At 31.3% G+C, this 27899-nt stretch overlaps 2 protein-coding genes and 1 long non-coding RNA gene across 4 annotated transcripts; 1 reads left to right on the forward strand and 2 right to left on the reverse strand.

Annotated features, from left to right (window-relative positions):
* Gle1 (Gle1 RNA export mediator) lies at positions 1 to 22302 on the forward strand. The gene is made up of 11 exons (XM_076508454.1): positions 1 to 268; positions 2450 to 2707; positions 5882 to 6030; positions 6512 to 6572; positions 7921 to 7988; positions 9438 to 9724; positions 10824 to 10985; positions 11562 to 11677; positions 15370 to 15582; positions 18137 to 18327; positions 20837 to 22302. Exons 1-11 carry the CDS (start codon positions 179 to 181, stop codon positions 21285 to 21287), a joined length of 2046 nt encoding a protein of 681 aa, XP_076364569.1. The 5' UTR covers positions 1 to 178; the 3' UTR covers positions 21288 to 22302.
* LOC143253901 (uncharacterized) lies at positions 12731 to 27767 on the reverse strand. Of its 2 annotated transcripts, none has more exons than XR_013029889.1 (3): positions 26062 to 27767; positions 13871 to 14072; positions 12731 to 13661 (listed from the first exon to the last, which is right to left on the reverse strand). It is a non-coding gene; the product is annotated as an uncharacterized LOC143253901 (long non-coding RNA). The 2 variants fall into 2 exon arrangements; XR_013029890.1 differs by having other exon boundaries at positions 13871 to 14115.
* LOC143253900 (uncharacterized) lies at positions 23948 to 26063 on the reverse strand. The gene has a single exon (XM_076508456.1). The coding sequence runs from the start codon at positions 25296 to 25298 to the stop codon at positions 24369 to 24371; it is 930 nt and encodes a 309-aa protein (XP_076364571.1). The 5' UTR covers positions 25299 to 26063; the 3' UTR covers positions 23948 to 24368.
* Positions 27768 to 27899: the final 132 nt, after the last annotated feature.

The following is a 27899-nucleotide window of genomic DNA, read 5'->3' on the forward strand; positions in this document are numbered from 1 at the left end:
TCAGGTACTTGTGTGAGAGGGCACTGTTTAATTTTACTTTTCAGTGTGAACTTTAGTCGTTATTGCAATATTTACAATTTATGTAGCATTTGGTCATAAGGAAAAATTGTTTACGTATTTGTATGCTATAATATAGTTCACAGCCTATCAGGAATTTCTTTATATTCTACAACACAAAATGGTGGGAAGTTTAATTGACTCGCTTCGTGAAAGTAGTAAAGGACAATTACACTATGACCGGAACTGGCTTCAAGAAGGAAGAGCTCAGGTAAATAATTTATAGTAAATAGTATAATTTCAAGTTATTACAATACTAATCAGCAACAGAGAAACGGCAACTTCTATAGTTAACACATTCTGTGGCTTACGGTAACGAAGCATCGTACAAATTATTGGTATTAGAATGCATTACTACTGTTAGAAAAACACAAGTTTAAGAAGTCTTGATAGAAATGAATAAAACTGCAACCCGAGCGCTTTCGAAAGGAGGACCTTACTTCTTCAGAAACCTTTTGGTTCGTAAAGTTTGTTCTTAAATATTATTTATTTAAGTTCTTATTTCCAGTCTTTCTGTTCAAGCAGGTTTTTTAGTCAAACAGCTTAATGAATATGTTAGAGTATTCGACCACAAAAGGAAACCAAATCCAAGTTTCAAATTTAATTTTTACGTTATTGCACAGTTTTTAAACTAGTTGTAATGATAATAGCCCATTTCTTTACTATTTCCAAATATGTAATTTTGTAATAAGTTCAAAATACATGTAGTAGTTTTATAAGGCAACATTAAAATTATATTTACTTTTTTCGTCTTAGTCAAACTTGACTGAAAGTTTTAAGTATTTCATAAAAACATATTCATATTTACTTTAACATGCATTAGTGTTTGTAATTTTTCACACCTGAAATATATAAATGTATTTATAGTTTTTTTCTCTGGCACCATAACTGCAATATTATTTGTAATGCGAGAAAAATTTAGTATATAACAAAGTTTTTGGTATGTTGTAATAAGTGAATCTGGAAATGTTAATAAAACATCTAACAGAATTCTTTGTATCTACCTATCTGTCTATATATGTTTCTGTACGAACTTTTAAAGTAGAATTAAAAAGTTTCTGTTGATTGTTCTTTAGTTTACAATCATAAATGAGGTTTTATATCTTGTTTTTATCCAAAGGGTTTATAATTGAGTTGTACTCTCTCTCTTTGCTGGTTTTCTTTTGTCAAAACTTTTGGTTTTTAATAGCATTTTCACTAATCTTTAATTTTTATGGTGTTTATCGTTCTGGAACATTTTTATTAAGATTTAATCAGTTGAGTTAAAAATGCATACATATTTCACAATTTGCATTCCTTTTTTATACACATGTCAGATGACTGTGTCTCAGTAATGCATTATTTCAGTATTGTAGTTGATGAATATATAACATTAATAAAATGTGATAATGTTCCATTGCAGCCCATCTCTAAGTAGGATAAAATAATAGTTAGTAGATGGAAAACAATTTTTATTTTGATTTAATAGAAGTGTATAATATTTGTTTAGATTAGAGAGAAGTATGTTAGATTTGTCTTTAGGCATTAAGTGTATTGTAGTAATATAAATTAATAATAATATTTTAAAAAATAAAGTCAAAAGTCATTCATTAGAATTTGCATGTGACACCAAAATATTTATTGTGGGAAGATGAATTAGTTAAAAGTACTGTATAAGTTTTTAACTAATTAAAGAAAGGTGTTGATGAATAATATTCTTTATGCAACATTTATGATCATGTGGGCTTAAGCTCTGTAAGAACAGAATTTACATAGGAAGAATAACTTAACTTTGTGTACCTAAAGCATAATTTTCAGGTGTTTCAATAAGTAAAGTTAATCACAGTATAAGTGTATGAAACTACCCTTAATGTTTTACACTTTTCCATATAAAAAGTTTAATTAAAAAAGTGACAGAAAATATTTTGCAGATTGTGGTTATTTGTTTGTGTGAGGTGAGTTTGTAAGATAAGGTGGCTTGCTAATCATATAAATTACACTTGATTTGCTTAGTATAGGACTAAATAAATGATTTAGTTACAAATCTCACTTAATTTTGATCAGGTTAGGATATTTTTGAGAGTGATGTAATACTGAAGAAATTGGCAATTGTCAAGCCTATTTGGGTATTGATGAGAAAAAAACCTGAATGAAAACTCTTAAATATTTATCACTGATAGTGAGTAAGGCTTAAGATGAACTAAAAATGTATGATTTAGTGGATATTGTATTTAGTGATTTGTGAATCTTTATCTATAAACTTAAATTTCTTTTTTAGTTTAAACGACCATACTGTAACAGACATAATTAAGTATTATTATTTTCAATCAAAATTACATTTTAAGTCATATGTGAAATATACTAATAACAAATAAAAAATGTTTTTGTGACATGTAGTTTCTTACTATTTCAGAGTATTTTGAATGGCATTGCTACCAATCTTAGTTCACTTTCTCTAAGTCCAAACAAATTAGTTTCTGAAGAGAAAAAACATTGTGATGAAACTGATGTAACTCATATAGAACCTGAAAAATGCAAAGTGGAGAGTGATTCTAAGCCATCATCTCCATCTGGAAAAGACAGTTTTGATGACCTTCATCTTATGGCTATTTACTCGCTCTCAGAAGTACCTTTGGTAGAGTATGAAAAGGAAACTACCAGAAGAGTGAAGGTGATAATTCATGTTGTTTGTGTAGTTATTTTTACGAAGATAAATCTAACTGTCTCTCTTGTTCTTTCTTTCAGTTTATTTTGATAGCTTTTGAGAAACAATTACAAGCAACTTTATGTCAAAAAGAATTCTAGTTTGTGGTTACTATTTGTATTTGAGCATGAGACAGTTTTACAGAGCTTGGGCTTGTGTTTTTCATCCAATCTACAAGCTTTTTTTTTCTTTCAGCCCTTTTTGGATAGATGACGTAAATTGTACAGTAGTTTTTTTTCTTGTTGTTATAACTATGTGAACTTTGGATTTAAAATATGGAGGTTATTGTTGAGGTCTCATATGGAGGATTATGCCCAGTTTTGATATCCTTGTTGCATAAAGGACATTATTGTGTTGGAAGTATTTAAAGCTTGAGTGTGAGAATGTTCTTGGTTGGAGAACTGTTCAAAGTTATTTTGTTTCTTTAGTGTGTGAAAGAGTTACAGAAAATGTGATTTGGGTGTTAAAAATATGAAAAGTTAGGATGTTCACACTTAAATAGTAACAACAGTGAATTTAAACCTTTGAGTTTATTTGACAAAAGTATTTTGAATTAAGTGTGAAAGTTTGTAGAATATTTTATTTGATCTTATGATGTATGTTGAGATTTTTTTAAAATTCAAATAACATAATAAATAATATTATTATTCTTTACCCTACAAATCTGATCTATTAATAACTTAAATAAAATTAGCAATAACTGTAATTCATTTGCTGAACTTCATTCACATTGTAACAACTGTTGTTCATAAAAATATATTATATACCTAGCACCTAGACTATTACTGTACATTTTGTATCCCAGGTGGCAGGATATGTCAGTTGTAACGTGGTTGATATTATATGAAATATTTTTAATGACTTTCCTTTATAAGTTTTTAGAAATTTATATTAATGCAGAGGATTATATTTAATTTGGATATATTAAGTTGGAGATTGAGGGGTGAACTTAGTGAACCCAATTGCCTTCTATATATGCAAAAACGGCTCGTTTGGGTTGAGAAAATATTTTACATAGAAGAGCGAACAACATTTCGACCTTCTTCGGTCATCATCAGGTTCACAAAGAGAGGTAACTGACCGGAAGCTGACCACATGTTTTGAAGAGGTTGTGTAACTGAGTGTCGGAATGTAGAGGGCAGTGTTAGATGTTTGAATATATAATTTTATTTATTTTATTATATTAATATAGGTATAAGGGCATTCCTTTATATTGGTTTATTTTGGGTTTAAGTTGTTGTATAAGTAAGGCTTCTTTAATTTTGCATTTGTTTATGTTTGTTTCTTTATTTAGTATTTGAGTGTTTTTTATGGTTATGTTGTGTTTATTTGACTTGCAGTGTTTGAAAACGTGTGAAGGTGACTTTTTATGTTCTTTGAATCTGGTTTCCATTTTTTACTTGTTTCTCCAATATAGAAGTTGTGGCAGTTATCACATTGTATTTTATAAATAATGTTGGTGTGGTGTTTGTCAGTGTAGTTTTTACATAGTATAGACCTCAGTTTTGTGCCTGGTTTTTGAATACATTTGGTATTAACTGGAATGTCATATTTTGTTACTAGTTTTTGCCAAATGTTGGTTATTTGTCTGCTGATGTCGGGAATATATGGTATGCAGCAGTATATGGTTTCGTGATTTTTTGATTCGTGAGATACATTTACTTTTGTTGGTTCATTTTGCTTTCTGTCTAGGTGTGTGCGTATAATGTTTTCTACGGTTTGTGGAGGAAACTTGTTTATGTTGATGAAGTATTGTTTTATTTTGTCTAATTCATCTTTAATTTTATCTGGTAAGCATAGATTTATGGCTGTGTTTATTTGGTTTCTTAGTATGTTGAGTTTTTGTTTTGTTTCATGTGCTGAGTCCCAAGGAATGTATAGTCCAGTATGGGTGATTTTTCGCTGGATTTCTGTTTTGAATTGTGTGTCGGTTCTTGTAATTTTGAGGTTAAGAAATGATATTTGATTGCTGTTCACATGTGAAGTTAATGTTGGGATGTATAGGGTTAATGTGATTGAAAAAATTAAGTATGTGTTCTGTAGATTTGAATCCCGCAACCGTGTCATCTACATATCTGTACCAGTATAGTGGTGGATGTAATGCAGTGTTAATTACTTGTGTTTCAACTTGTGTCATAAAAATATTGGATAGAACTGGTGATATTGGGTTGCCCATGCTTAGGCCATTTGTTTGTATATAGTTGTAGTTGTTGAACATGAAGTTTGTCTTTATCGTGGTAAATTCTATGAGGGTTGCTAATTGGTTGCTGGGAATGTCTATAGTTGGGTTAGGATCTCGGATATAGAGTTCTAAGGCTATCTTGCAGGCTTCAGTGGTTGGTACTTCTGTAAAGAGGGATATAACATCGAAACTGGCCATTAAGGCTTTATGATTAAGTTGATTTAGATTAGACTTGAAATTAAAATATGACATTCCAGTTAATATCAAATGTATTCAAAAACCAGGCACAAAACTGAGGTCTATACTATGTAAAAACTACACTGACAAACACCACACCAACATTATTTATACAATGTGATAACTGCCACGACTTCTATATTGGAGAAACAAGTAGAAAAATGGAAACCAGATTCAAAGAACATAAAAAGTCACCTTCACACGTTTTCGAACACTGCAAGTCAAATAAACACAACATAACCATAGAAAACACTCAAATACTAAATAAAGAAACAAACATAAACAAACGCAAAATTAAAGAAGCCTTACTTATACAACAACTTAAACCCAAAATAAACCAATATAAAGGAATGCCCTTATACCTATATAAATATAATAAAATAAATAAAATTATATATTCAAACATCTAACACTGCCCTCTACATTCCGACACTCAGTTACACAACCCCTTCCAAACATGCGGTCAGCTTCCGGTCAGTTATCTCTTTCTTTGTAAACCTGACGATGATAGAAAAAGGTCGAAACGTTGTTCGCTCTTCTATGTAAAATATTTTCTCAACCCAAACGAGCCGTTTTTGTATATATATTTCTCTACAAGTGGATTTTCTCGACATCACCAGTTGGCTTCTGTTTTCTTTTTATATTTATTTGTATGTTTGTAAAGCTATAGTTGGATGAACTTCTTCATTTAAACAAAACACGTTTAAAATTGTTCTGAACAGGAAGTCATCACAGCTCGCCAAGCAAATGTAGAGCAGTATTCTAAGTTGTGTGCTCAGGAAGTGGAGCAATATCTCCAGGTACTTGCTAGGAATAGAGAATTAGCAAAGCAGAAAGAAGCTGAAAAACAAAAGAAGGATGCTGAGCAAGGGTAAAAGAAATACCTATATTTGGATCAGATCCCAGGATTACATAGGAATGTCTTGGAATTAGAAGGATAACCTTGTAGTCATAAAATAAAATATACACATGTACCGTATCTTTTGTTGTCACATGCAAGTTGTTGTAGGTATGTATAATTGTGTAAAAAGTATGTGTACTTCATACTTGGTTATGTGTGACAGTGAGGGATACAAGTTTAAATGTAGTTTTTATGTGTAATTAGAAATCTGTTGATATTTGTCAAGAACATTTTCATCTGTAGAAACTCTTAAATACATGGCATACACTTTGAATTGTGACACATACACACAGATAACCTGCACTGATAGTGAATTATTTTTAAAAGTTTCTGATTGTGACAAGTTTAATGATGTCAGATAACTGACTGATGGTAGTTGTGCCATCTTTAACTTCATTTGTCTTTCTTTTAAAATAGCTTATTTTCTTCATTGTCTATTTGTATTGTGCAGAATCAAAGAAATATCCCAAAGACAAGAAGAATTAAAAGAACAAATGGAGACACGTGCTAAAGTAAGTACCAGTGGTTGTGTTGTTATATAGTGAAATTTCTTTAAACATATCATTCTTGGAACTAAAGAGGTTATAATTTCACTGTACAGGTCATTGGTTAGGCTACATTTGGAGTACTATGCTCAGTTGTAACCTTGTTATCTTAGATAGGGAATTGAATTGTTGGAAGAGGTTCAGAGAGCTTGCTGGGATGGTACCTGGGAAGGAAGGTTGTTGTACAAGAACAGGTTAAGATAAAAGTACTTATTTGCTCTTCAGAAAGGAAGTGATAGGAAGGAGGTGTTTGAGATTACTGACGGAATCGGTAGCATTGTTGCACCATCTTTTTCATATTTAATGGTGAGATTGACAAGGTAGGGGTCATCTTCAGCTAAGACTGCTTTATATTTCTTTTCGGGTGGTTGGCAGATGGACAGGTGTAAGCAATTAATTTAAGGGAATGTAAGGTATGTAATAACATCTTGATAAATAGTTTTTGTTAGATAGGACAGCCTAGATAAGCTTAAAGGTTCCATGTTGGCCTTTAATGTTATGTGATGACTTTAAAGGAGTGACAGGTTTTGTGAATTTGTGATTTTTGGGACAAAGAATATTTTTTTTATCGTTACATGAAAATTGGTTAATGCTCGGACTAGTAATGAAACAAACTATTGTCACAAACAGATCATTGTAAAATGCTTCATAAAAACAAAATTCAATTTTTGAGTACAAAACACGTGAAATTTTTACCAAAAGTTTACCAAATATTGTGAAAATACACACGCTGCATCATAAGTTATAGTATGAACATTTAACATGTGCAAGTGTGTATATGAACATTTAACGTGCAAGTGTGTATATGAGCTTTTGTATATCATACGTAGCCCATTGCAAAAGGGTTAAGGTCATTAATCTGCATATACTCAATGTGTGTGTGTGAAAATAACTTGATACCATAAAAAGTAACTGTTTTATAACAGTGTTTTCACATTTTGTGTTATTTTTAACTAACTTTAGTTCAGAGATTTACTTTTTGAAATACTTAGGTGGACTTGAAGAAAATAAATAATAAATTGATAAGTTTAAATGAAAATTTTTGTTTATTTTCTGACATTTCAAGCAGGTATCATTTGGAAATAGGCTGATTGCAACACAATTTTTATTTCTCAACAAAGTGTCTACCTGAAAAATGAAACAAAATAAACTAGTAAAAGTTTTTATTCAGATTTGTCAAATGATTATTTATTATTGTTTATCCTAATTTTTAAGATAGTTAATTTTAACTTTTATTTAAAATATTTATGTAAGACAATTTAGAACATGTTACTCTTAAACTATCAGCATTATTTATGTATCTAATTCTTTACAGCTACTAAAGTCAAAAATCAAAGAAGCTGAACTAAGACAAAGGCAACTTGAAGAAGAAAGGAAAAGAAGGTAAAATGACAACTGATAATTTTGGCAAAATGTTACAAACTATCATATAGAAGGAAATAAGACCAAATGTGTGTAATGTTTGTTACACACACACACACTCTTAATGTTTGTTGCTGCTGCCATTTTGTTGTTCATCAAACAACTGTAATTGTTGTATCCGATGACAGTAATGCATAAGATAATTTTCATTTAATTAAACAATGCACCAAAGAAAACAGCATACAAAAACCAGACAACTTCATCTTACAATCACAATTTTTATGGCTCTCCAACTGTGTGACAAGAGTCATTACAAATTCATCTAAGCTTGCTGGTAATTCTCTCATGGGAACAAAGCTTGTACTCTGAATGAAGTTGATGTTTATGAGTTGAGAACAGAATGTTATTTAGCAGGTGAAAACCTGACTTTCTATTGATTACATGTAATATATAATTGAGAGAACTATCAATAAATCGTGAAAGAGAGGATGACTGGTGGGTGAGACAGTTAGGATCTGATTTTCTATTTGATAGCTTTGTAACTGAACAAAATTGAAGGATATAAAAATTGTGGTTTTACATTGAATAATTTACATTTAATTTCATAGTTTCTTGGGGATGGATAAAAGAGAAAAGATACCAAGAGAAAATGTCGTGTGTCACAGTAGAGGAAATTCAGGATTTTCTAAATATTTCTTTATAAATTGAAGACCTTAAAACTTGCATGCTATTAAAATGTGTTATTAGCTAAAGGTTTATGCCATAATAATTAGCATAACATAAACACACGGTAGTTTAATAAAATTTTGAATATTAAACTCAAATTTTGTGTCATGCACAGAAAACGATACCAAGGGCAAGAGGGTTAAAGTTTAATTTGAGTTCCCAAAATCAAATTGTTCATATGTAACTTTAATTGAAAATTTAATCAATTTTGAGAAATATATCAGAATTTAAAAACTAATACTAAGAAATATTAATTCTCTTTAATAGTTTCAAAACTTTCCTGTTTATTTCATGCCGAGTTCATTTCATTATTCTTGGCTTTAATGACTTTGGAGGACATTATAACAATTTTGATTATGACATGCTCAAACTCTGTATTCAAAACCATTTTCAGGATTGTTTGTTTGTTTTTAAGCAGAAAATTAAACAATACATTGTCTGTGATTTGTTCACCACTAGTATTTGAACCTGCTTTTAGCATTATAAGCCTTAAGATTTATGGTTTAGTCATTTTAACAATTGTGAATGGATGTGTCTCTGTCCTGTTATTTGTGTTTTTAGGTTTGTAGACTTGCATTTACTTAGACCTGCATAAATGGTCATATCTTTTGCAGTTGTAATTAAACTTAAGAAGGTATTTTTAATTTCTACAAAAAAAAGTTTTTCTTGACAATTTGAATGCTTAAAGTTGTGTCTTTCTGGAATGAATATTGACTGTTAATTTTGATTATTGTTACATTTTAGAGCCAAAGAAGAGGAAGAAGCAAGAATTCAGAAACTTAAGACATGCCAGAATGATATTCGTCTAATAATTCAGTTGGCAATGAACACTTTACTTTCATGTCCACACCAACAGCTGCTACGGGTGTCGTCGAGTGATCGAGCTTCAACACTTGAGGAAGTGAGAGGCAGCATTGAACATTTGATAGAAAACTGCCAGTCTAAGGGGACATCTGCAGAGGATATAGAGAATGCATTGCAGCTGGTTTCAAAAGTGCAACAGTTGTCCCAGGTTATTACTGCAGATACAGGTAACTTATCACTTTTACAGGTTCTAATGCACTTTTTTCAAATTCTCATGGACATAGAGACTGGCCACAGACCCAACTTCTGATCACAAAAAGCTTCTGAAAACACACTGATACGTAAAAAAAAAATTACAACCACTGGAACAGTCTATCCTATTCAAAATCACTTCTACGAATGTTTTGATAGGATATAGTTTGTTCCAAAAGTGTAATATGTTAAGTTCAAAGTCCTGCTCTGTTTGTTTACTAAATTCATTTTTAGATATCTTTCAAGGTTATTGAGTGAAATATTTCCTCGTTGTTTCAAACTGATGGCTAACATCACATAGTAAATCCTGAGATGTGGAAAAAGAGAAAAATTGAATATGGAAATTCACTAAAATTGAAGAAGGGTGGTAGAGCTCACTCAAATTAATAAATTATAGTGAAGGAACAAGATTTTCTTCAGGTGTTTTATACAATGTATACGGTTACAATGATAGTTGAGAGTAAGTTATGTGGTGATTTCAGCTTCTCTGACTTCACTGTGAGCTGCAGAATAAAGTGAGGATTTACAAATATGTTATGAATTGTAACCTGGTGGCTCTCAACTTGGACTAAGACTGAAGATGATAAAGAAACTGGACAGAGATTCGAACTCAGTGAAACAATTTTTATTTTAGCAACAAAACAAACTTTATTTAGCTAAATCAAGACTGAAGGAACATGGCATTTTTATACAAATAACAAGAATGTCAAATTCTTCTATTACACTTGCACCAGGTGCTTGACTGAGGACCACTCTTACAAACAATATGGCATGTGGTACTGTTGGGCATCACTTAAATTTCCAGTAAAAAAAGAAAAAGGAAAACACTGTTGCTTCTATAACATCTCAGTAATCCCCCCTAGTAGTGAGCATGCATGATGCTTTTGGTGACAAATCCAGTTCTTTGAGTAACAAGGGTGAGAGGAACTTCAGAATCCCTGGACCAACTTTCTGTGTTAAAACGAAAAGACTAAGGAGTTAGAACACTTTTGACAAACTTATTTACTACACATATAATATGTTCATAATGATGAAATTAGATTCCATAGATGTTTATGTTTGTCAATTTTTCAGAGCAGGCTGTGTTGAAGGCTCAGGAAGAAGCAATCAGACACAAAGTTGACTCAAGGGAAGAACAGAATTGGAATAAAGAAAGTGTGGAAGAGAGAAAACATTCATCTCCAGATGAGCAAGAAATAGATAATAGCAACACAGATAAAGAACAGGATCTAGAACGTAAATAAGAAATAAACTTGGAAAAAATACAATAAATACTCCTTTACACTATAGAAATCCTTATTTTAATGATAAACATTGATAAATTCAAACTTTTATTGAATGTAATTGTTTTTTTGCAATGAATTGATAGTATGGGTGTAAGCTTCATAATCATTAACATCAAAATTCCCTTACTGTAAAAGTTGCTATTATATTTTTGAACCACTTAGTTAATTTGTAGGTTCTTCAGGAAACAAAAATTACACTTTCAAAGTATCAACTGTAAATAACTTGGAAGTACTTCTAGTTTCTGTTTTAATGTGTGTTACTGTTAACTGAGAGTTAAGTTACTTCAAATGAAGACTGACGTTTTTATTTGGAATTGAAGTGTATTGTCTTCTTTTTAATTAATAAAACAAACCATTGGCTTTCTGAAATATATGGAGCAAATAATAATTTTAATAAAAATTTTGGTAACTATAATATTTTAAAAATCATTAGTTAATCAGATATGTTCGATTTACAACAGATTTGTAAAACAGTACACACAGCTTTAAGTTTCTTTGTATTAAGTATATGAATAACTATTTTCAGAGGAGAATCCACTCTTTAAGTACGTAACACCAGTAGGTTTTAGAATATACACAAGACTGATGGAAAAGTTAGAGAAGTGGCAACAGTCTTATGAGCCTCTTGTACAAGACAGCAAAGTAAGTCAAGCTGGGGTTTATACCTGTTCATGATGTATTCAAATTAATATTGCAAGTCAGGTAAGTATTAAAAGTAATCAGTCAGATACTAACCCTGATGGTAACTGTGTTACCAAACAGTCATCTGTAACTAATAATAAAGATTTCACCATTCATTGTGCCAAAAACCATCTGTTTTAGTATTTTCACTCTTAGTACAGTAGCACAGTGCATCTGAAAAGAGATTATAATAAGTATTTCTTGTGTCAGGATAATGGCTGACTAGTCACATTCATGGATGAGAGTAATGATTGAGAATCCTTCTGTATTAAATTAAGATATTTTGTAGTTAATGAAAAGCTTCAGTGCTGAAATTTAATCAGTAGAAAGTTCTATGTAATTAATTTTATACATAAATAAAAAAACAAATTTGTAATTTGATTTTTTTATTGATTTCTACATACTCCAAATGATAACATTAGCATTTCTAATTTTCTTTTTTATAATCATCACTGTAGGACACTAACAGTCCTTTTACAGAAAAGTCCAATAGTTTTGAGTAGAATATTGTGTATAAAAGTCCAGAGGTACAGCTTTTGTTGAATTGCTTTATTTTTCTTTTAACTTTATTTCAAAGTTTTAATCACTTGTATGGCTATTATTAGGTAATTGTCATCTGTTGTGTTATGTGATGATGGTGACGCAAGTGGTCAAAAGATGTACTAGAGTTAAACAAAAAATTAAAAATAAACAATCCACTCAAAATCTATCTTGGGATGTTTGTTTAAAATGTATAATGGATTTCTTTTTCTCACAAAAATAGCAGAGAGAATCTGAAACTTGTAACCTTATTACAAGTTTAAATTTTTATATTTTAGCCACTCACTGTTTTTCAGCCCCTGTTGTGATGTAATTGCCCATATCTCAGATTTGAGATTTTGTAGGTTGGTGATCCAAACACATAATGCAAGCCTCTTCTGAGTTTTTTACAGCTGTGTAAGTCAGTATGGCTTGTTGTAGAGAGTGGAACAAAGTGATAGAAGCTTTGTGATATGTTGCTAGAAGAAGAGGTATTTGTGAAAATCTTCCACTATAACAATATATAACACTTTGTTCCTGGACAGTTTGTGTAACAATACATAACACTTTATTCCTGGACAGTATGTGTAACAATATATAACACTTTGTTCCTGGACAGTTTGTGTAACAATATATAACACTTTATTCCTGGACAGTTTGTGTAACAATATATAACACTTTATTCCTGGACAGTGTGTGTAACAATATATAACACTTTATTCCTGGACAGTGTGTGTAACAATATATAACACTTTATTCCTGGACAGTATGTGTTATTTTGTAATTGCTTATGTTGTAAAAGTACAGAAAATGGCCATTATTCCATTCAAACTTTGCTTTTATGACCTGGATAATGACATTTAGAAATTAACCTATTTTCTGTATAAAAACACGCAAATTTGCATATTTTCATTTACATATGGTCTGAATAAAACAACATATGAATCAAGATTTACATGTACTTATACTAAAGCTATATAAAGTACTTAGAAGTGAATAGTTTTTTGAGAGTTGTGACTATAATTTAAATCACTTTCACGTATCAGCCCCCAGTTATAGTATTGGCATTCGACTTTGTTAGACCAAAATCTATGATCAAGTCATTGAGGTCTCTTTGGTTGGGGTAGTATAGGTTTCTCTCACCACCTGCACCTCTGAAATTGTAATCTGGATCTTCAATGTCTACCTCCTCTTCTGATCTGCTGCTCTCTCTCTGGTGGAGTGGGTACTGGGAGCTCAGGGTATTGTGGCACTGGAGTAATGGATGATGGAAAGTCCATATACATGATAGCAGATGGATTCTTGCCAGCCCGATGTTTGGAAGGGTCCACCATGCAGAAGTAGCAATTGCTTGAGTGGTTGGTGGGTTTACGCCAAATTCTTGGAATAGCGAACTTCATGGTTCTCTTTTCCCCTCTGTACCATCCTGCAAAAGAGCAAAATAAAATTGTTATTATGAAGAATAAATTTATTTCATCCATAACTACTGTGTAAGAGGTTCAAGTAAAATATTTTGTGATATTTTTCTATACCATTCAAAATTAAAAAAATAAAAGATATTTAAATTTTAAAAGGTCTAAAATTTGTACAATATAAAATCTTACTATTCAAACAAGCAAAAATTATCCATCTTACCTTCTAGAGCTTTTTTTTACAGTGCTCGTAGGTAAAATGAGGTGCCCAGGGTTTGTCTTGATCCCCGACAGGCATGCCTTGTAGGCTTCACACATTTTAGTAGATGCTGTCACAGAGTACTTTTTCACTCTTGTCTTGCTAAATTGGCCACGTACATAGAAGAATGCATCTGGAGAATTCTTGTAGCTTCTTGATGTCATCTCTGATAAAATCAGATAGGTCTGTGTTCACTTAGGCATCTAGAACTAAACTGTAGTAGTGAGTGGTAAGCCCCTGCATATATATTACTACAGAAAATTCCAGAAAATTTTAAAAGTTTTTTTAAATTATTGTAAGTTCTTACAACATTCTAGAAAGTTCTGAAGTTCTTGTGAGGTTGAGAAAATTCTCTATCAGCTTCTCAGCACTGAATCTACCTGGAATGTTCTAGAAAATGGGTAAATTTGAAAATTTCATTACCCACGCCACAAAGGTAAAGTTTGAAGGGAAAAATAGGTCTTTTCCATTTACTTTAGGCATAAGCAATTGAGAAATAACACTTTCTGCCCAGGAACAAGAAAAAGTAAACATTTTGTTACACAGTGTAATTAGTCCTAATATTTTGTCAACCTTTCAATAAGCTTGCTGTTTAATCTTACATTTCATTTAAATTATGATGTTGCAGCATGATAGATGAGGTAAATTTAATTTTCACTTAGTTGTTTGAAGTTTTGTTTCACTTCTGCTGTTGGGACATTTTTATGTTAGGCCTTATCAGCTGAAGTTACACCTTGAATGGACAGATAAGAATAATCTGAAAGATATTATAAAAAACAAAACAAAAAACATATGAATGTAAAACAAATTTAAAGACTTATTTAATAAGCTTTTGAATAACAACTAAAAATTTGTAAACACAGTAAAATGGCATGTAGTTTGAGTGAAACCAAAGATGATATATATACAATTTTATAAAATAAAAAAAAAACTATAGAATCTTTTCCCCAGAGTCACTAATTAAAATCTACTACAAAGTTAAACATTTCAAATTGATTCTTTGAAAAAATCTCTTCCATGTTTCTAAGTCATAAAAATATCATACAGAAACTGCTAAAAACCACTTTTTGACACCCATTGTGTAACTTTGTGCTTAATTACAAACAAACAAACTCATCCAGAAAAATATCTTACGTTGCAAAAGCTACAAAACCTTTAGAAAGATTTAAAAATTAAAGAACATTAAATTAGAAAATTTATAAACTTTGGAGTTTTCCATGTTGCAGTGATAATCACTTGAAATCTTAATAAATAGAAGAAATATATATTTAGAAGCAAGTTTAACACAATTTTAAGATCCAATTTATCACCATTGGTCAAGAAAAGATGAAGTGTTTTGGTATTTTTGCTACGTGTTTGTAACATTCAAAATCCTTCCAATGTTGAGATGTTTTTAAAAACATTCTTTGTTTTTATTCAGCTTTGGGGATTATACGGCTCCAGCTTAATGTTTCTTTTTTTAGATGAAAAAATACAAGTTCAATCTTCAGAAAGCTGTCAATATCCCAGTGAACACAATATCAGATGTTTCTGGGGCACATCTCCTAGACAAACTGCAGAGGCTTGGAAATCTCCTATCTAATCAAACTGTTAGTGTTGGAGACCATCATGTGTCGTGCAGAGAGCATCCGAATGGTCTAGCATTTTGTTATGATCTTCTTGCAAAGAAACTTGTGGTATGTATGGATTTTGTCATGTTGGAAGCATTTACGAATTGGTCTAATTTATTAAATTGTAAATATTGGGTGTGTATTTTGGGAGTACTTATTAACCCTTTTTCAGTGAGCAGGTCTAGCCACATTTCAGTCTTTCAGCTTTCAATGATTCAAATAATAGGTAGAAACAGTTAAGAGGCAGCTAAAAAGGCAATAAAATAAAAGTTAATTATAAATAGATGTATACTTTTACAATTTGAAAGCCACTCAGGATACGTGAATGTAGTTTTATGTTACGTTTAATGCCATTCGAAATTTATTTAGGAAGCTTTATAGGTTACATAAATACTACTCGAGATTTTTGGAATGAAGAATAGTTATTTTAATCACAACAAGAAATATCACTTCTCACTGTGGACTAGTAACAAAACATAATCAGTATAGTAATAAACAAGACAGATAGAAATAGTTCATTAAAAAATTTGATTTTTTCGTTTCCAAAAACCTTCTTTTTAATGATATTTACTAAAAGTCTACCTAATTCTGTGAAAATACACAGACTACATTAAAGTTATAAGTGCTTGATGTGTATAGTGTTTTTTATTTATACTGAGCCTGTTTTGATTGGATATTTCAAAATAAAATGCTTTTTATTGTTTTTTTTTAACACTTACAGGGGTTAAAAGTTAACTTTTAGTGCCAAGTTCTAAACTGGCCAGCAATAAAGCACTGCCATCTATTGTTAACAAATTATTTATTGAAAAGGTCATTAATTCCTGGCTATTAATGTTTACATGTTCTTAATTAATGAAACATTTGGTTAATGAGGAATATCGGTCTTTGAAAACAGTTATTAGGGCTATTTCATTAAATAATTTTGTAACAATAAAAGTTTTGATTTTGACTTGCCAGAGAAGGTGAATATTGTGCAGTTGGAATGTGAGGAAGTTGATGTTTGAAGTATGATTTTCAAATGTGCATGTCTTATTTTGTGCTTTCATGAAAATCCTAAATATCTTACCTTAATAAAGATGCTTGTCTCGTGCCTTGTTTAAGTAGAAGAATGGATCAAGCCAATTGCCGTTGCATTGCTCAATTACAGTAATATTATGAATAAAAGATGTCAGTAAGTTATATTTCACACTAGTATCAAAATTTTTTTTTTTTTTGCCACTGTGGCAAAAATCAGGCAGCAAATCTCTCAAGTCAGAGGACAGTTACTGCCTTTCTATATGGTGAATTCAAATGCTACAGCTGTAGGTGAAAGGCAAAATCATTGATTTTACGACATAGTTTGATGGTACAGATGTTATGAAAAAATACGTAATATAATTTTACTTAATGGAAAGTACTTTAAATAGACAGTACAGAGTGACGGCTGGAATATTACAATATTGCTACACAAACCATGGTTTGTAATGATCACTAGGGGTATGTTGTCTTTTTTGTAATTGATGCCAATCATTTTCTTGTGGATTTTGTTAAAAGAAAAATTAGTTTCTATATACTTGGAGTTAATTAATGGTATCTGAATGGAAAGGCATTGTCTGGATCAGAAGTTTGAAACCTTTGGCACATACACCTTAGAGAGTTACATACACCTGGGAGGGGGGTACACAAATATTTCTGGGAGTATGTCAAAACTTTTTAGGATCATTAAAAATAGAATAAAAAAACCCATGTCTCAAAATTGAAGGAACAGTACAGGTGAACTATCAACATTCTACTAGACATCTCCCATTGTTTGTAATCCAGGAAACTCCTACCTTATAGAGACTGAGAAAACCACCAGGGGGACATATTTTGAGCTTTTGATTGTTTATTCATAAGCCATAGGCAGAAGGAGGACTACATAAGCAAGTATTTCCAAAAATGAAAAGAGGTGGGTGGGGACCACAAAGTTTGTAGTGATATCTTAGAAAAGATAAAAGGTTGTTATTTGATATTTCTAGCTTGTCAATATTGGTAACTTGTTTCTAATTTGTTTATGGACATCACAAACATAATTTGGATCAAAGCTGTATATTTACCATGTGACACCCAAAAATTAATATTTAGGAATTTTCTATTAATATTGACCATTAATTTAGAAATTATCTAATTTATATATAATACCTAAATTTGGATTATATTCTACAGTGTGATTCCAAACTTAATGACGTATATTCATAAAATGGTAGATCAATAAAACATAATATAAGTCTACAGATATGATGTGCTCTTTAACCCCTGACCTTAGGCAGACTTGGAGTGAGAGGGTTAAATATGCATTTCCTACCTAACTTATGTGAGTAAAACATTTAGATGTAATGATAATATTGGTAAGTGCAAAGACATGCTCTTGTTTTACAATGTATGAAACGCATATTGGTAAGTTGAGAAAATATTTCAAGAAATAATCACGTGAGCTTTTTTTTTTCTACAAAAATTTAGACTAGTTCTATTAGCCTCATGTATTATATTAGGTATAAGCATAATTTCATAATTTACATAAGTAGTACTTCTATCTTGTTTACAGTTACGAGAAATACTTTATGTATTTTGTTTTGAGTTTGATATTTTATCAATTTAACAGAGTCAAGGCGAAGGACAGATTGCTTCTAAACATGAATCGGCTTTTGCAGTAGCAGGAGTTATTGTAGGGTTGTGGTGCAACTATCCAGATTTGGGTGATTTAATTTTGGCTCATTTCTACACCAGGTGTCCTTACCTAGTTCCCTATTATGTTCCTCAACAAGAGGGTCAGTCTGAGGAGGATTATTACAGGTTGGTGAATATTCTTAGTTTTGAACTAGTTACAGCCACAGTGTTATCTTCTGAAGACAGAAATAAGTTAGTAGTCAAAATTTAGGTTAAAAAAAAAAAAGTACCTGATTATTCATTAACATTTAAACAATTCTGTTGGCCAGTAACCAAATCAGTGATCAATAACTGCTTGTCATTACTTTATAATTTACATTAAAATAAATAAGTGGTTCTTCAAACTTTCAAGTACTTAATAAATGAGAGATAAGAGACAGTCTTTGTAGGAGATGTTAAAATAAAAATTAACATGTTCCTCAGGAACCAAAAGTTGTCTTTACACTACAATTTGCTGAATATTAAAAGAAAGTTCAATTTGAAAATTCCCCAAGAGGGTGTTTTTGTACGAATGTTTTCAATACAGCTACGAGAGAACTTTCCATTTGTTAATTGATATATTTTAAAGTTAAATGCAGCACCCTCAGATCTTCATACTAACTAGTTCTAAGGCCTACCTGCTCAGAATAAATTTAGTATATATCAATAAAACCATATTCTCAGCATCATTAATTAAGCAACTACCAACTTTTTGTTTCTTCTATTGCCTCTTCATATTTAGCTTTAATTTAATTTGAGACGTGAGTGATTTTATGTGCAATGTTGTAGGGAGTGTCGAAGCATCATCATAGTCAGGAGTAGGATGAGCAAGCAAGAACACTTTGTAAGCAGCTACAGACATAATATTGTACTTGGCTTCCTACACGATATGTACCAAAGTGGTTCTAAACCTGTGCTTGTCATTTGGAACTTCTTCAGGAGCTTTCACTTAAAACATTTACCAAAGCTGACATTACAAAACTCTGAATGGTTTAAATAATAAATTATATTTGAATAAAATTTATTTGAACCATTTGACACATTGTACCATCAGCTTTGGTGTGTGTTTTGGTGAATACTCTTGAAGGAATCTGTAAAATGAAATATCGAGTGTCTACCTACAAAAAACCATCTTAGTGCAATGAGGTTGTTTATTTGTAGTATTAATATCTTCTATACAACACAGAAATCAGTCATTTGGAGACTTCGTGCTTCTTGTACTTGGCCATTAAGCTTGTGATGCACTGATGGATTTCAGTCACCTTACCAACCAAATCACATTTCTGCAGTCACAATGCTATAAATGCAGAAAATACCTTCTTCTTAGCCAATAAAATGGCCCAAGAAATTTCATTTTAAATTTAAAAAAACTACAGGATAATTTTTATGCCCCCCCCCTCAAATTGATGAAGGACCTGTTAGGTGTTTTTTGTAACAAAAACTGTAAGAAAATATCCCACATGATTTAAGAACTAAATTAGTTTTATACTAAAACTATTGTTTATAAAGTTTGAGACATTGGGAGTGCAATGAAATTTATAATTTACAAACCATAGATTAAAAGGAGGTTGTTCAGCTATCAGGCTTTTTAATTATGAATATCTTGTCTTCTCTTTCTCATGATAACAGAATTTCAAGATTTTTCTGCAAATCATCATTTGTCTTAATGATATTTCTCTGAATCATGGGAACTTAGATTTAGTCATGTGAATCCTGTTAGCTGTTTTAACAAAGGTTCTCCAGTTTAATCCTGCTAGCTGTTGTAATGAAAGTCCTCAAATGAAGACTTGGAAATTTATAAGTAACAATGAAAGTTTTCCTAAATATCTTCTCTTTTGAAATGTACAGTATAGTTACTGCTTGTTAAGTATTATCTCAACTAGTAGTAAATTATCTAAAACTTAAACCAGTTTAGAAAGCAAATGCCAAAAAATCAGAAAGTAGGGAATATAACTAAAGTCATCTTTCACTAGTGATTCCCAGACTTGTATTAACTTGTATAATCTTGACTGAAATTTAGAGGTAAAAGTAAGATGTATTTCTTAAGCTTTTCAGTTTAAAAACATTTCAAATGGCAATCTGTTTGTAACTTAAAATGTAAAAAGTCATTTTTACATCTTTATTTTAAATGTTTACACAAGTTAATGAAGTCTATCCTTTGTCTTATCTTCACTTTATATGTTTACAGGGGGTGAATAAAAACTGGTGAAATGATCGTTTTAGTACAAATATACAGTTGCATAATTTTTAGTTTTCCAAACATTATTCTCTTAGTCTAAAGCAAAAATATTCAACTAATTTGTTATCTTCTAATTGGTTTGTCTCTGCAGAACTCCTAGTATTCAATGCTTGTTTTCCTGATTTGGTGTATAATAAATATTTATTCATTTATTTTTAAGGTTTATTTAGTGATCCTGAAGACTTGTTTCTTCCTTGGTTTCTGTTGGATATATTCATAGCATTACATTTTGTAAAATGATGTTTCACTGTACCTGGTTAAGAAATAAACCTCTAGTTTTTCTTTAGAAACTTGCACAGTACTAAAGCACTTCGTTGTAATGTTTAATTTTTTATATTTTTTCAGTCATAAGAACTCTACCAGTTTATTTAGTTTTCACTACAGGGTTTGTACTGATGTGACTTTTTGTATGTGTAGGGCTTTAGGATATACATACACAGATGGGGTCGTGGAAAAGCAAGACAAGTTTCTCAAACGAATGAGTGGTTTCATGAGACTGTATGCAGCAATTCTCCAAACATCACCACCACCAAGTTGCAAAACACCTAATCCTCATGGAATTAACCATGGCTGGCAGTGGCTGGCACAAGTTCTCAATCTTCAACCAAGACCAGATATTACTGCCACACTTCTGCTGGACTTTCTAGAGTTTGCTGGACATGCTATGCTTAAAGCATATGGTCAACAGTTCCAAAAATTACTCCACATTCTGTGTACAGGTTATTTTCCAAAAATAAAGAAAGTAACACCACCAGGATCAAGTGGTCCAGTGTCCAGGTTAGAAGCGTTCCTGCAGAAAGCTATCAAATCTCGGATCATCCAACCTCCAGAGGGAGCACTCAAGACAGATTTTTGGTTCACCTCGTGATAGTTTTGTTTCCAAACCCCCAGACTTCTTGTTATGCATGACTTCAAAAAAAAAAGTACTGTTTACTGCTGAAACATTTTCCAATTCATACATTTATATACATGTTAGTTAATGAACTGAATCAGGTTTTTACATGGTAGTTATTTTCTGTTATATGTTGAAACATCTAGACATTACTTGTTTATAACATGTTTATCCTAAGTAAACCCTAGAAGTTACCAAGCTACTGGCCTGTGTTTTCTAAAACATAATTTATACTTATGGTGAGAGAGGAACAGAGTATTCTACACTTTCATCATAACTAGTTAGTTACATCTAAGTGACACTGGTAAACTTGTACCTGTTCACTGAATCAACTAATTTTCATCCCAGTTGTTTAAACTTGACTTGGAAAGTAAATGTTTTTGAAAGTTGTATTTTTCCTGCTCTATTAATCTAGTCTCTTAAAAATGTGACAGAGTTCTACTGAGTCAGTTTATGTAATTATTGCTGACTGCTCCTTACCTTTCATGGCAACATTTTAGTTAGTTCTCCATTAACTGAACAAAATATTAAATATTTCACAGGAGTACAGTATGTGTTTGAAAAATCTTTAATCTTAACCCAAAACTGTACATTGTCAGTGAGTTATGGAAATGTATTTTTCCTGTTTTTCATGCATCTTGACTATAGCAGTTTTTTTTTATTAAACTTACGAGTTGTTAGCTCTAAACAAATGTGTACAGTTTATATTATAAAGTTGACATTTTTTATTATTCTGGTTACATCACTCTTCAGGAATATAAAATGAAGTGGAATAACCTTCATGTGCTTAAAATATGACCACATAGTTTTTACTGTTTCTCTAATTACATTTTCAAATATTTTTGAGCTATTTCTTTAATTGAAGTGAATAGAGTTTCTATGGTCTTCTCTCTTCTTGTACCTCAATTGTTAGTATATCTTGTGACTTCCATGTATTACATTTGTCTGAAGTTCCTCATATATAATAAATGTGGATAACTTGCATGCCCAATACTGAAGCAGATTTTCTAATAAATATGTTTTTATTGAAACTTTTATGCAGGTTAAGAGCCTTGCAAAGATTTCACATTTACATAAAAACTACTCTAACAAAAGAAAGAGTAAACACTGATATTTCACTTTTAGTTACATGTATATATATTGCTGTAATAGCAGCTTTCCACTTCCTTTGTGATCTTAACTTCCTCTAAACCTTCCAGTGTTTATACAGAACAAAAAGCAGTAAGAGAAACACTGAATCTTCAAAACCTTGCTCTACATCTGTAACTATCCTCAAAATAATATTTCTACAGCTGTTGTTTCTTCAGTAAAATGAAGAAACTTGTCAATAAAACCTGCCAAAAAACAAACATATGAGAACACTGTTATATCTGTTAACTGAATGTACATGTGTTGGAACACACAGTTTGATAATGTTCTTACCCTCGTGTGCTGTAATAATAGCTGTGTTTTCAGATACTAGACACAATTTAATTACCAGTAACCTTTCAGAGTATTAAACAATTTATGACCTATGATTCTCACAAAGAAATATATTTTTCAATGAAGCAAAGTTTACCACTTGCCACGCATCTGTTCTGTGAAAATTAAAGGCTTATGTGAACTTTATTAATTGAATGTATGTGCACTGTAGAGCTTAATGATTAGTTGAGTTATTTGACTAACTGATTGATAACATTCAACAAAACAACTATTCTTAAGAATACATATAGTAACAATCAGAAATGCCTTCACTCATAGTTTTGATGAGTTGTGACACTAGCTGATTACATTAACAATGTCAAATCAATAACAAGAAATCACAATAGCAATGTTATGATTACTGGATCATTGGAATAATTAAAACTGTAATAACTGGTAACACCCTGATGATGAGAAACCCACTTGAAGTAAAAATGTATCTCAGGATGATTGGTATGGGTATTAACACTTACTAATAAAGCAGAGAACAACATTTTCACCGTTGTTCTCTATTTTATTAGTAAAAGTGTTTAATACCCATACCAGCTGTCTCTCCGATACAATTGGTAACACCAATATTGTGATGTTAATCATAATTTAACTAATTCATACATAACTGAATAATGCAAATAGGTAAACCTATTGTGCTAATTGGCCCCAGTTTAAGTACACCATCTTCACATATATACATATGTGATATAGTTCTGATGTCCCTTTACAACACAGGTAACATCTGCTGATTGTATTATCACATTTTAATAAAAAAAACTTGAGAAGTCCTAATATAACTAAACTGACATTTTTTTTTTCAATTTAATTATATTCACAACACTGCTAAAGTTACACATTATTTAAATAAGGAAGAAATGTTAATGGTGAACATCTAATTTAAGTAAATACGAATTTTTAAAAGAAAGATACCAACAATGCTTTCTTTACCACTGTAAGTAAAATCACCAGAGCTTCCACAAGGTGGTACCAAACTGACACCTTGTAAATAACAAACAAGTGAATTACATCTGAAAACACTGACATATTCTAACTAGTAACTGCATACATGCACATAAAATTTGCATGCTCTCAAAATTACAAAACCTGGTCTTGATTTAGTATTTTAGTCGCTTTTACAGGACACATGATGAAGTAGCTTGATTTGGTTAAACCCTGTAGTGAAACATAATGTGAAAATTATTTTAAAGTATGTATATCAGTGCATATCTACAAATATTTGGTATAAATCTTTAAAATTCCATTTAAAAATATTTTATCATTATCTTGCCTGGCATTGAATGCTATTGCTTATTGTAACCAGATCTGATCTGGACAGGCCGTATCTTTGGTGAATTAAAAAATTATGTTCCAACTGAAACACGTAAAGTAGAAAATCAGTAACATACAGATAATGTACAAAAACATGATTAAAAACTACATAGCTATTCTTTTTTAGATAAATATGTTTGAAGCATATCAATGCCTTTTCTGCACGTTGACAACTAAGACGCACGTTCAAGTCAAACTTGTACGAAACCATCAACAACTAAATTTTACTGTTACAAAAATGACAGTTTTTGAAACATCTCTTAATCAATGGTGTCCTTACTGTGATGTAGTCGTTGGTTGTGCATTTCTGTACTGGAAAAGAGAGACTTCTTGATGACGCACTATGTGACACTGTAAGCTTGCTTGGGTAACATAGGATCTTTTACAGATGGGACACTGATATGGTTTTTGTGTCACTGGTTGCTTCAGATGAAGTTTTACATGGGTCTTCATGTTACCTTTCTGTGTGAACAATCGGCCACACTCGGGACAAGGAAATCTTCGTTCTCCAGTGTGGATCAACATGTGAGTTTTCATGTTGCCATGCTGACTAAAACATTTACCACAGATTTCACAAGGATATGGTTTCTTTCCTGAATGAGAGTTTTTATGATACTGCAAACCCATTTTCTGGGCAAATGCCTTTCCACAAATATCACATACAAATGGTTTTATACCTTCGTGGCCTTGTACATGAGTCTTCAAATTTCCTTTCAGAGTAAAACCCTTCCCGCAGTATTCACATCGAAAGGGTTTTTCTCTGTAATGAGTGTGCAGATGATGCATCAGAAGAATCTTTTCCGGAAAGGACTGAAAACAGATTTCACAGCGGTAAGGCTTATCGCCACTGTGAATAACTTGGTGATTACGAAAGTCCTCTGTAGTTGCAAAACACTTTCCACACAGATCACACATGGTGGGGTTTGTTATTCCATGTAGAGCTTGGCAGTGGTTGAGAAGGGCTGTCTTTTGACTAAACTTCTCATTACAAACATTACAGCTCAAAATGTCAATGTAATAACAAGGCATGTGAAAATGAACCTCTTTTTCAACAAAGGACTTCTTGCATAAGTGACAAGGATACAATTTATCAGTACTATCACTGCTGTTCTTATCTTGTGGTTCAACTACTGTGGAAGACAATGATGGTGCGATACCACTCGATGAGGCATTGCTGTGACTACTGCTAGAACTACTTGCTGACATTTTAAAAGTTTCACCTGTCAAATGCTATGTTATTTGTGATATATATAAAATGACAATATTATTCTAGTAAATATTGAACAAATGATATAAACGTTTTCTCTTTGCACAATATAAAACAACTCAACATGGAATGTAAGTTCATACAGAGTTTATGTAGGCATTATTCACGTTTATCCTTAATTCTGTAATAGCAATTTTACAAATAATTTTGTTTTTTATAAAATGAGAGTAGCGTCACACCAACTTGAATTTATAGTGAAATTTTGTAACCTGACATAAAATACCTCGTGTCTTTTGTAATTAAACGTTTTCAACGTCTTTTCTCAGGTATAGATTAAAATTGTCTTAAACTTTTTAAATTTTAGTTTTAGTTACAATAATTTGTCCTTTCATTTGTCTACCAGCTGTAACCAACTGCTAGATTTATAAAGCTATGGTTAAATATTAATTATCATTCAATAAACACTGGGAGCATACAGATGGGAAACGGCGTGCTTCACTAGAAAGTAGACTCCAAAAATATTCTCAAACGGTAATTACAAAAAGTATTTAAAATCGTCAAACCTCGTATCATATACACATATATCCAGAATACTGATCCAGAAAAGAACAAATAGTAATTCGTTCTCAATTTTTTAAGCAAATAAAGGGTTACTATTCACAGAACTGTTCAACTCTTTTGCTCTGTTTATTGAACAGACGCAAGCGCGAGAACTTTTATGCTCCCTGTTACTGTTAGGCCTACAAAGTAGTTTAGCCGTACCTTTCATAAGTTCCAGTTACAAAAACTTTCAGCACCTTCGACAAAGACTTGACTACACAAAACAAATGTCAAACACTGTTGTCTGCACGAATAACTTCATAACACAAAAAAAAAAGTAACATAACGGCAAAATCTGATAAAACCAATACCTCTCAGAAAAGATACTCGATTACATATATTTGTTTAAAAATTATACTCTCACATCCGATTATAAAACACACACACATCGCGTCATTAGTTCACAAAAATGTCGCTAGAGAGCGATAAAACGTAAAATTTAATTATAAAGTCTCATTATTTTGATGGAGATGTATTAACAGTAATTGGGCATTATGAGAGTTGAAAATACTGTGTTAAATATGAATCTAATTAACATTATTTTAAATTCAAAAGTATATTTTAAAGACACGGAAATTGCAAACGTTAACGTAAGTATGCCTCTGTAAACATACATATTTTTTTTCGAATCATGACTACAATTACAACAAAATAATTGTTTATGAATTTCGAGCAAAGCTATATGAGGGTTATCTGCGCTATCCGTTTTTAATTTAGCAGTGTAAACGTTTGAGATACCTAAAGTGTATTTACTGGAAGTTTGTAATTTAACCGTAACAAACTGAATTTTTCAAAAATAGATTGCAAAAACGTTTTTATCTTTTGTTTTAGCGCATAGCTACACAATAGACTATCTACTGTGCTCTCCGCGAGGAACTAACTACCACTGGATTTTAACGAGATAATTACAACTGACTCATTAATTGAAGTTGGAAAAGCCACATAAGTTTGAAACGAAACTACTTCGGTGCCATATTTAAGTTTATAAAGCAAAAACATTTTGTTTTATATTTTTTTTTTTTGTTATAATTAAAAGAAGTAATACATGTGAAATCAAGATTTTTTTTTAATCTCTATGATGTGGAAGGATTATGGAAAAGAACCAATTCTAATATTTTGTTTCAATGATGTAAAACTCAATTTATAAATACAAAATATAACATTATTTCGTCGAATTTCTTCACCAGGTGTTTGACAATATAGTTTCTTAAAACATAAAATAGATGCTTTTAACTATTCGACAATCTGTAAACTTGTCAATTAGTATTAAGAATAAATAACATATATAACTTACTTGTTGTAAATAAAAAACACTAAGTTAACCATGCAAGCACATACACTGGGATTATGTGTTATTTGTAATTTTTGAATGGAATTATCGAACAAGTTATTTTTTGGGAAGTTTATTTAACAAACGTGACAGGCAGAAATATTAAATTACTGAATATGTGTATATCCCCACATTTAACGCGACGTACTCATATTCAACCAAATTACTCTTCTTTCAAAACCAAATTTGATATATTTAACAAAAAAGTATTCATATGTCTTTTCTAAAGCCAAACTTGACGTATTTTATCAAACACATTCATATCCAAATAAAATGTCTCTTTTCCTCTTAACCAAATTTTACGCTTAACTTTAATAGTGTTTTAGTATATTCTCTGATAGGTTGTTTAGGCAGAGTATTCATGATGAAATTTGTAAAATGGGCGGCAACTGACCAGAAGACGAAAAGCGAAAGACTTTCGAAACGACGTCCTCCACACTTGTGTCTCCACAACAGGCAGTTGCAGTCCATTCTACACAGTTTTAGTATATATTTACATAAAAACCATTATAATAAGTAGTAAAACAATATGTAAATCATTACATTTTTAATTTTTATCGCAACACATACGACACAATGAATTATCCACTACGTTTTTCACAGGTACTTATTTTCCATGTTATTTTGGCTTAAAATAAGTTTTGCTTTACCGTACGTTTTAAATAATGTT

The sequence above is a fragment of the Tachypleus tridentatus genome, chromosome 6 (genome assembly GCF_004210375.1).
Source record: "Tachypleus tridentatus isolate NWPU-2018 chromosome 6, ASM421037v1, whole genome shotgun sequence".
Classification (NCBI taxonomy): Eukaryota; Metazoa; Arthropoda; class Merostomata; order Xiphosura; family Limulidae; genus Tachypleus; species Tachypleus tridentatus.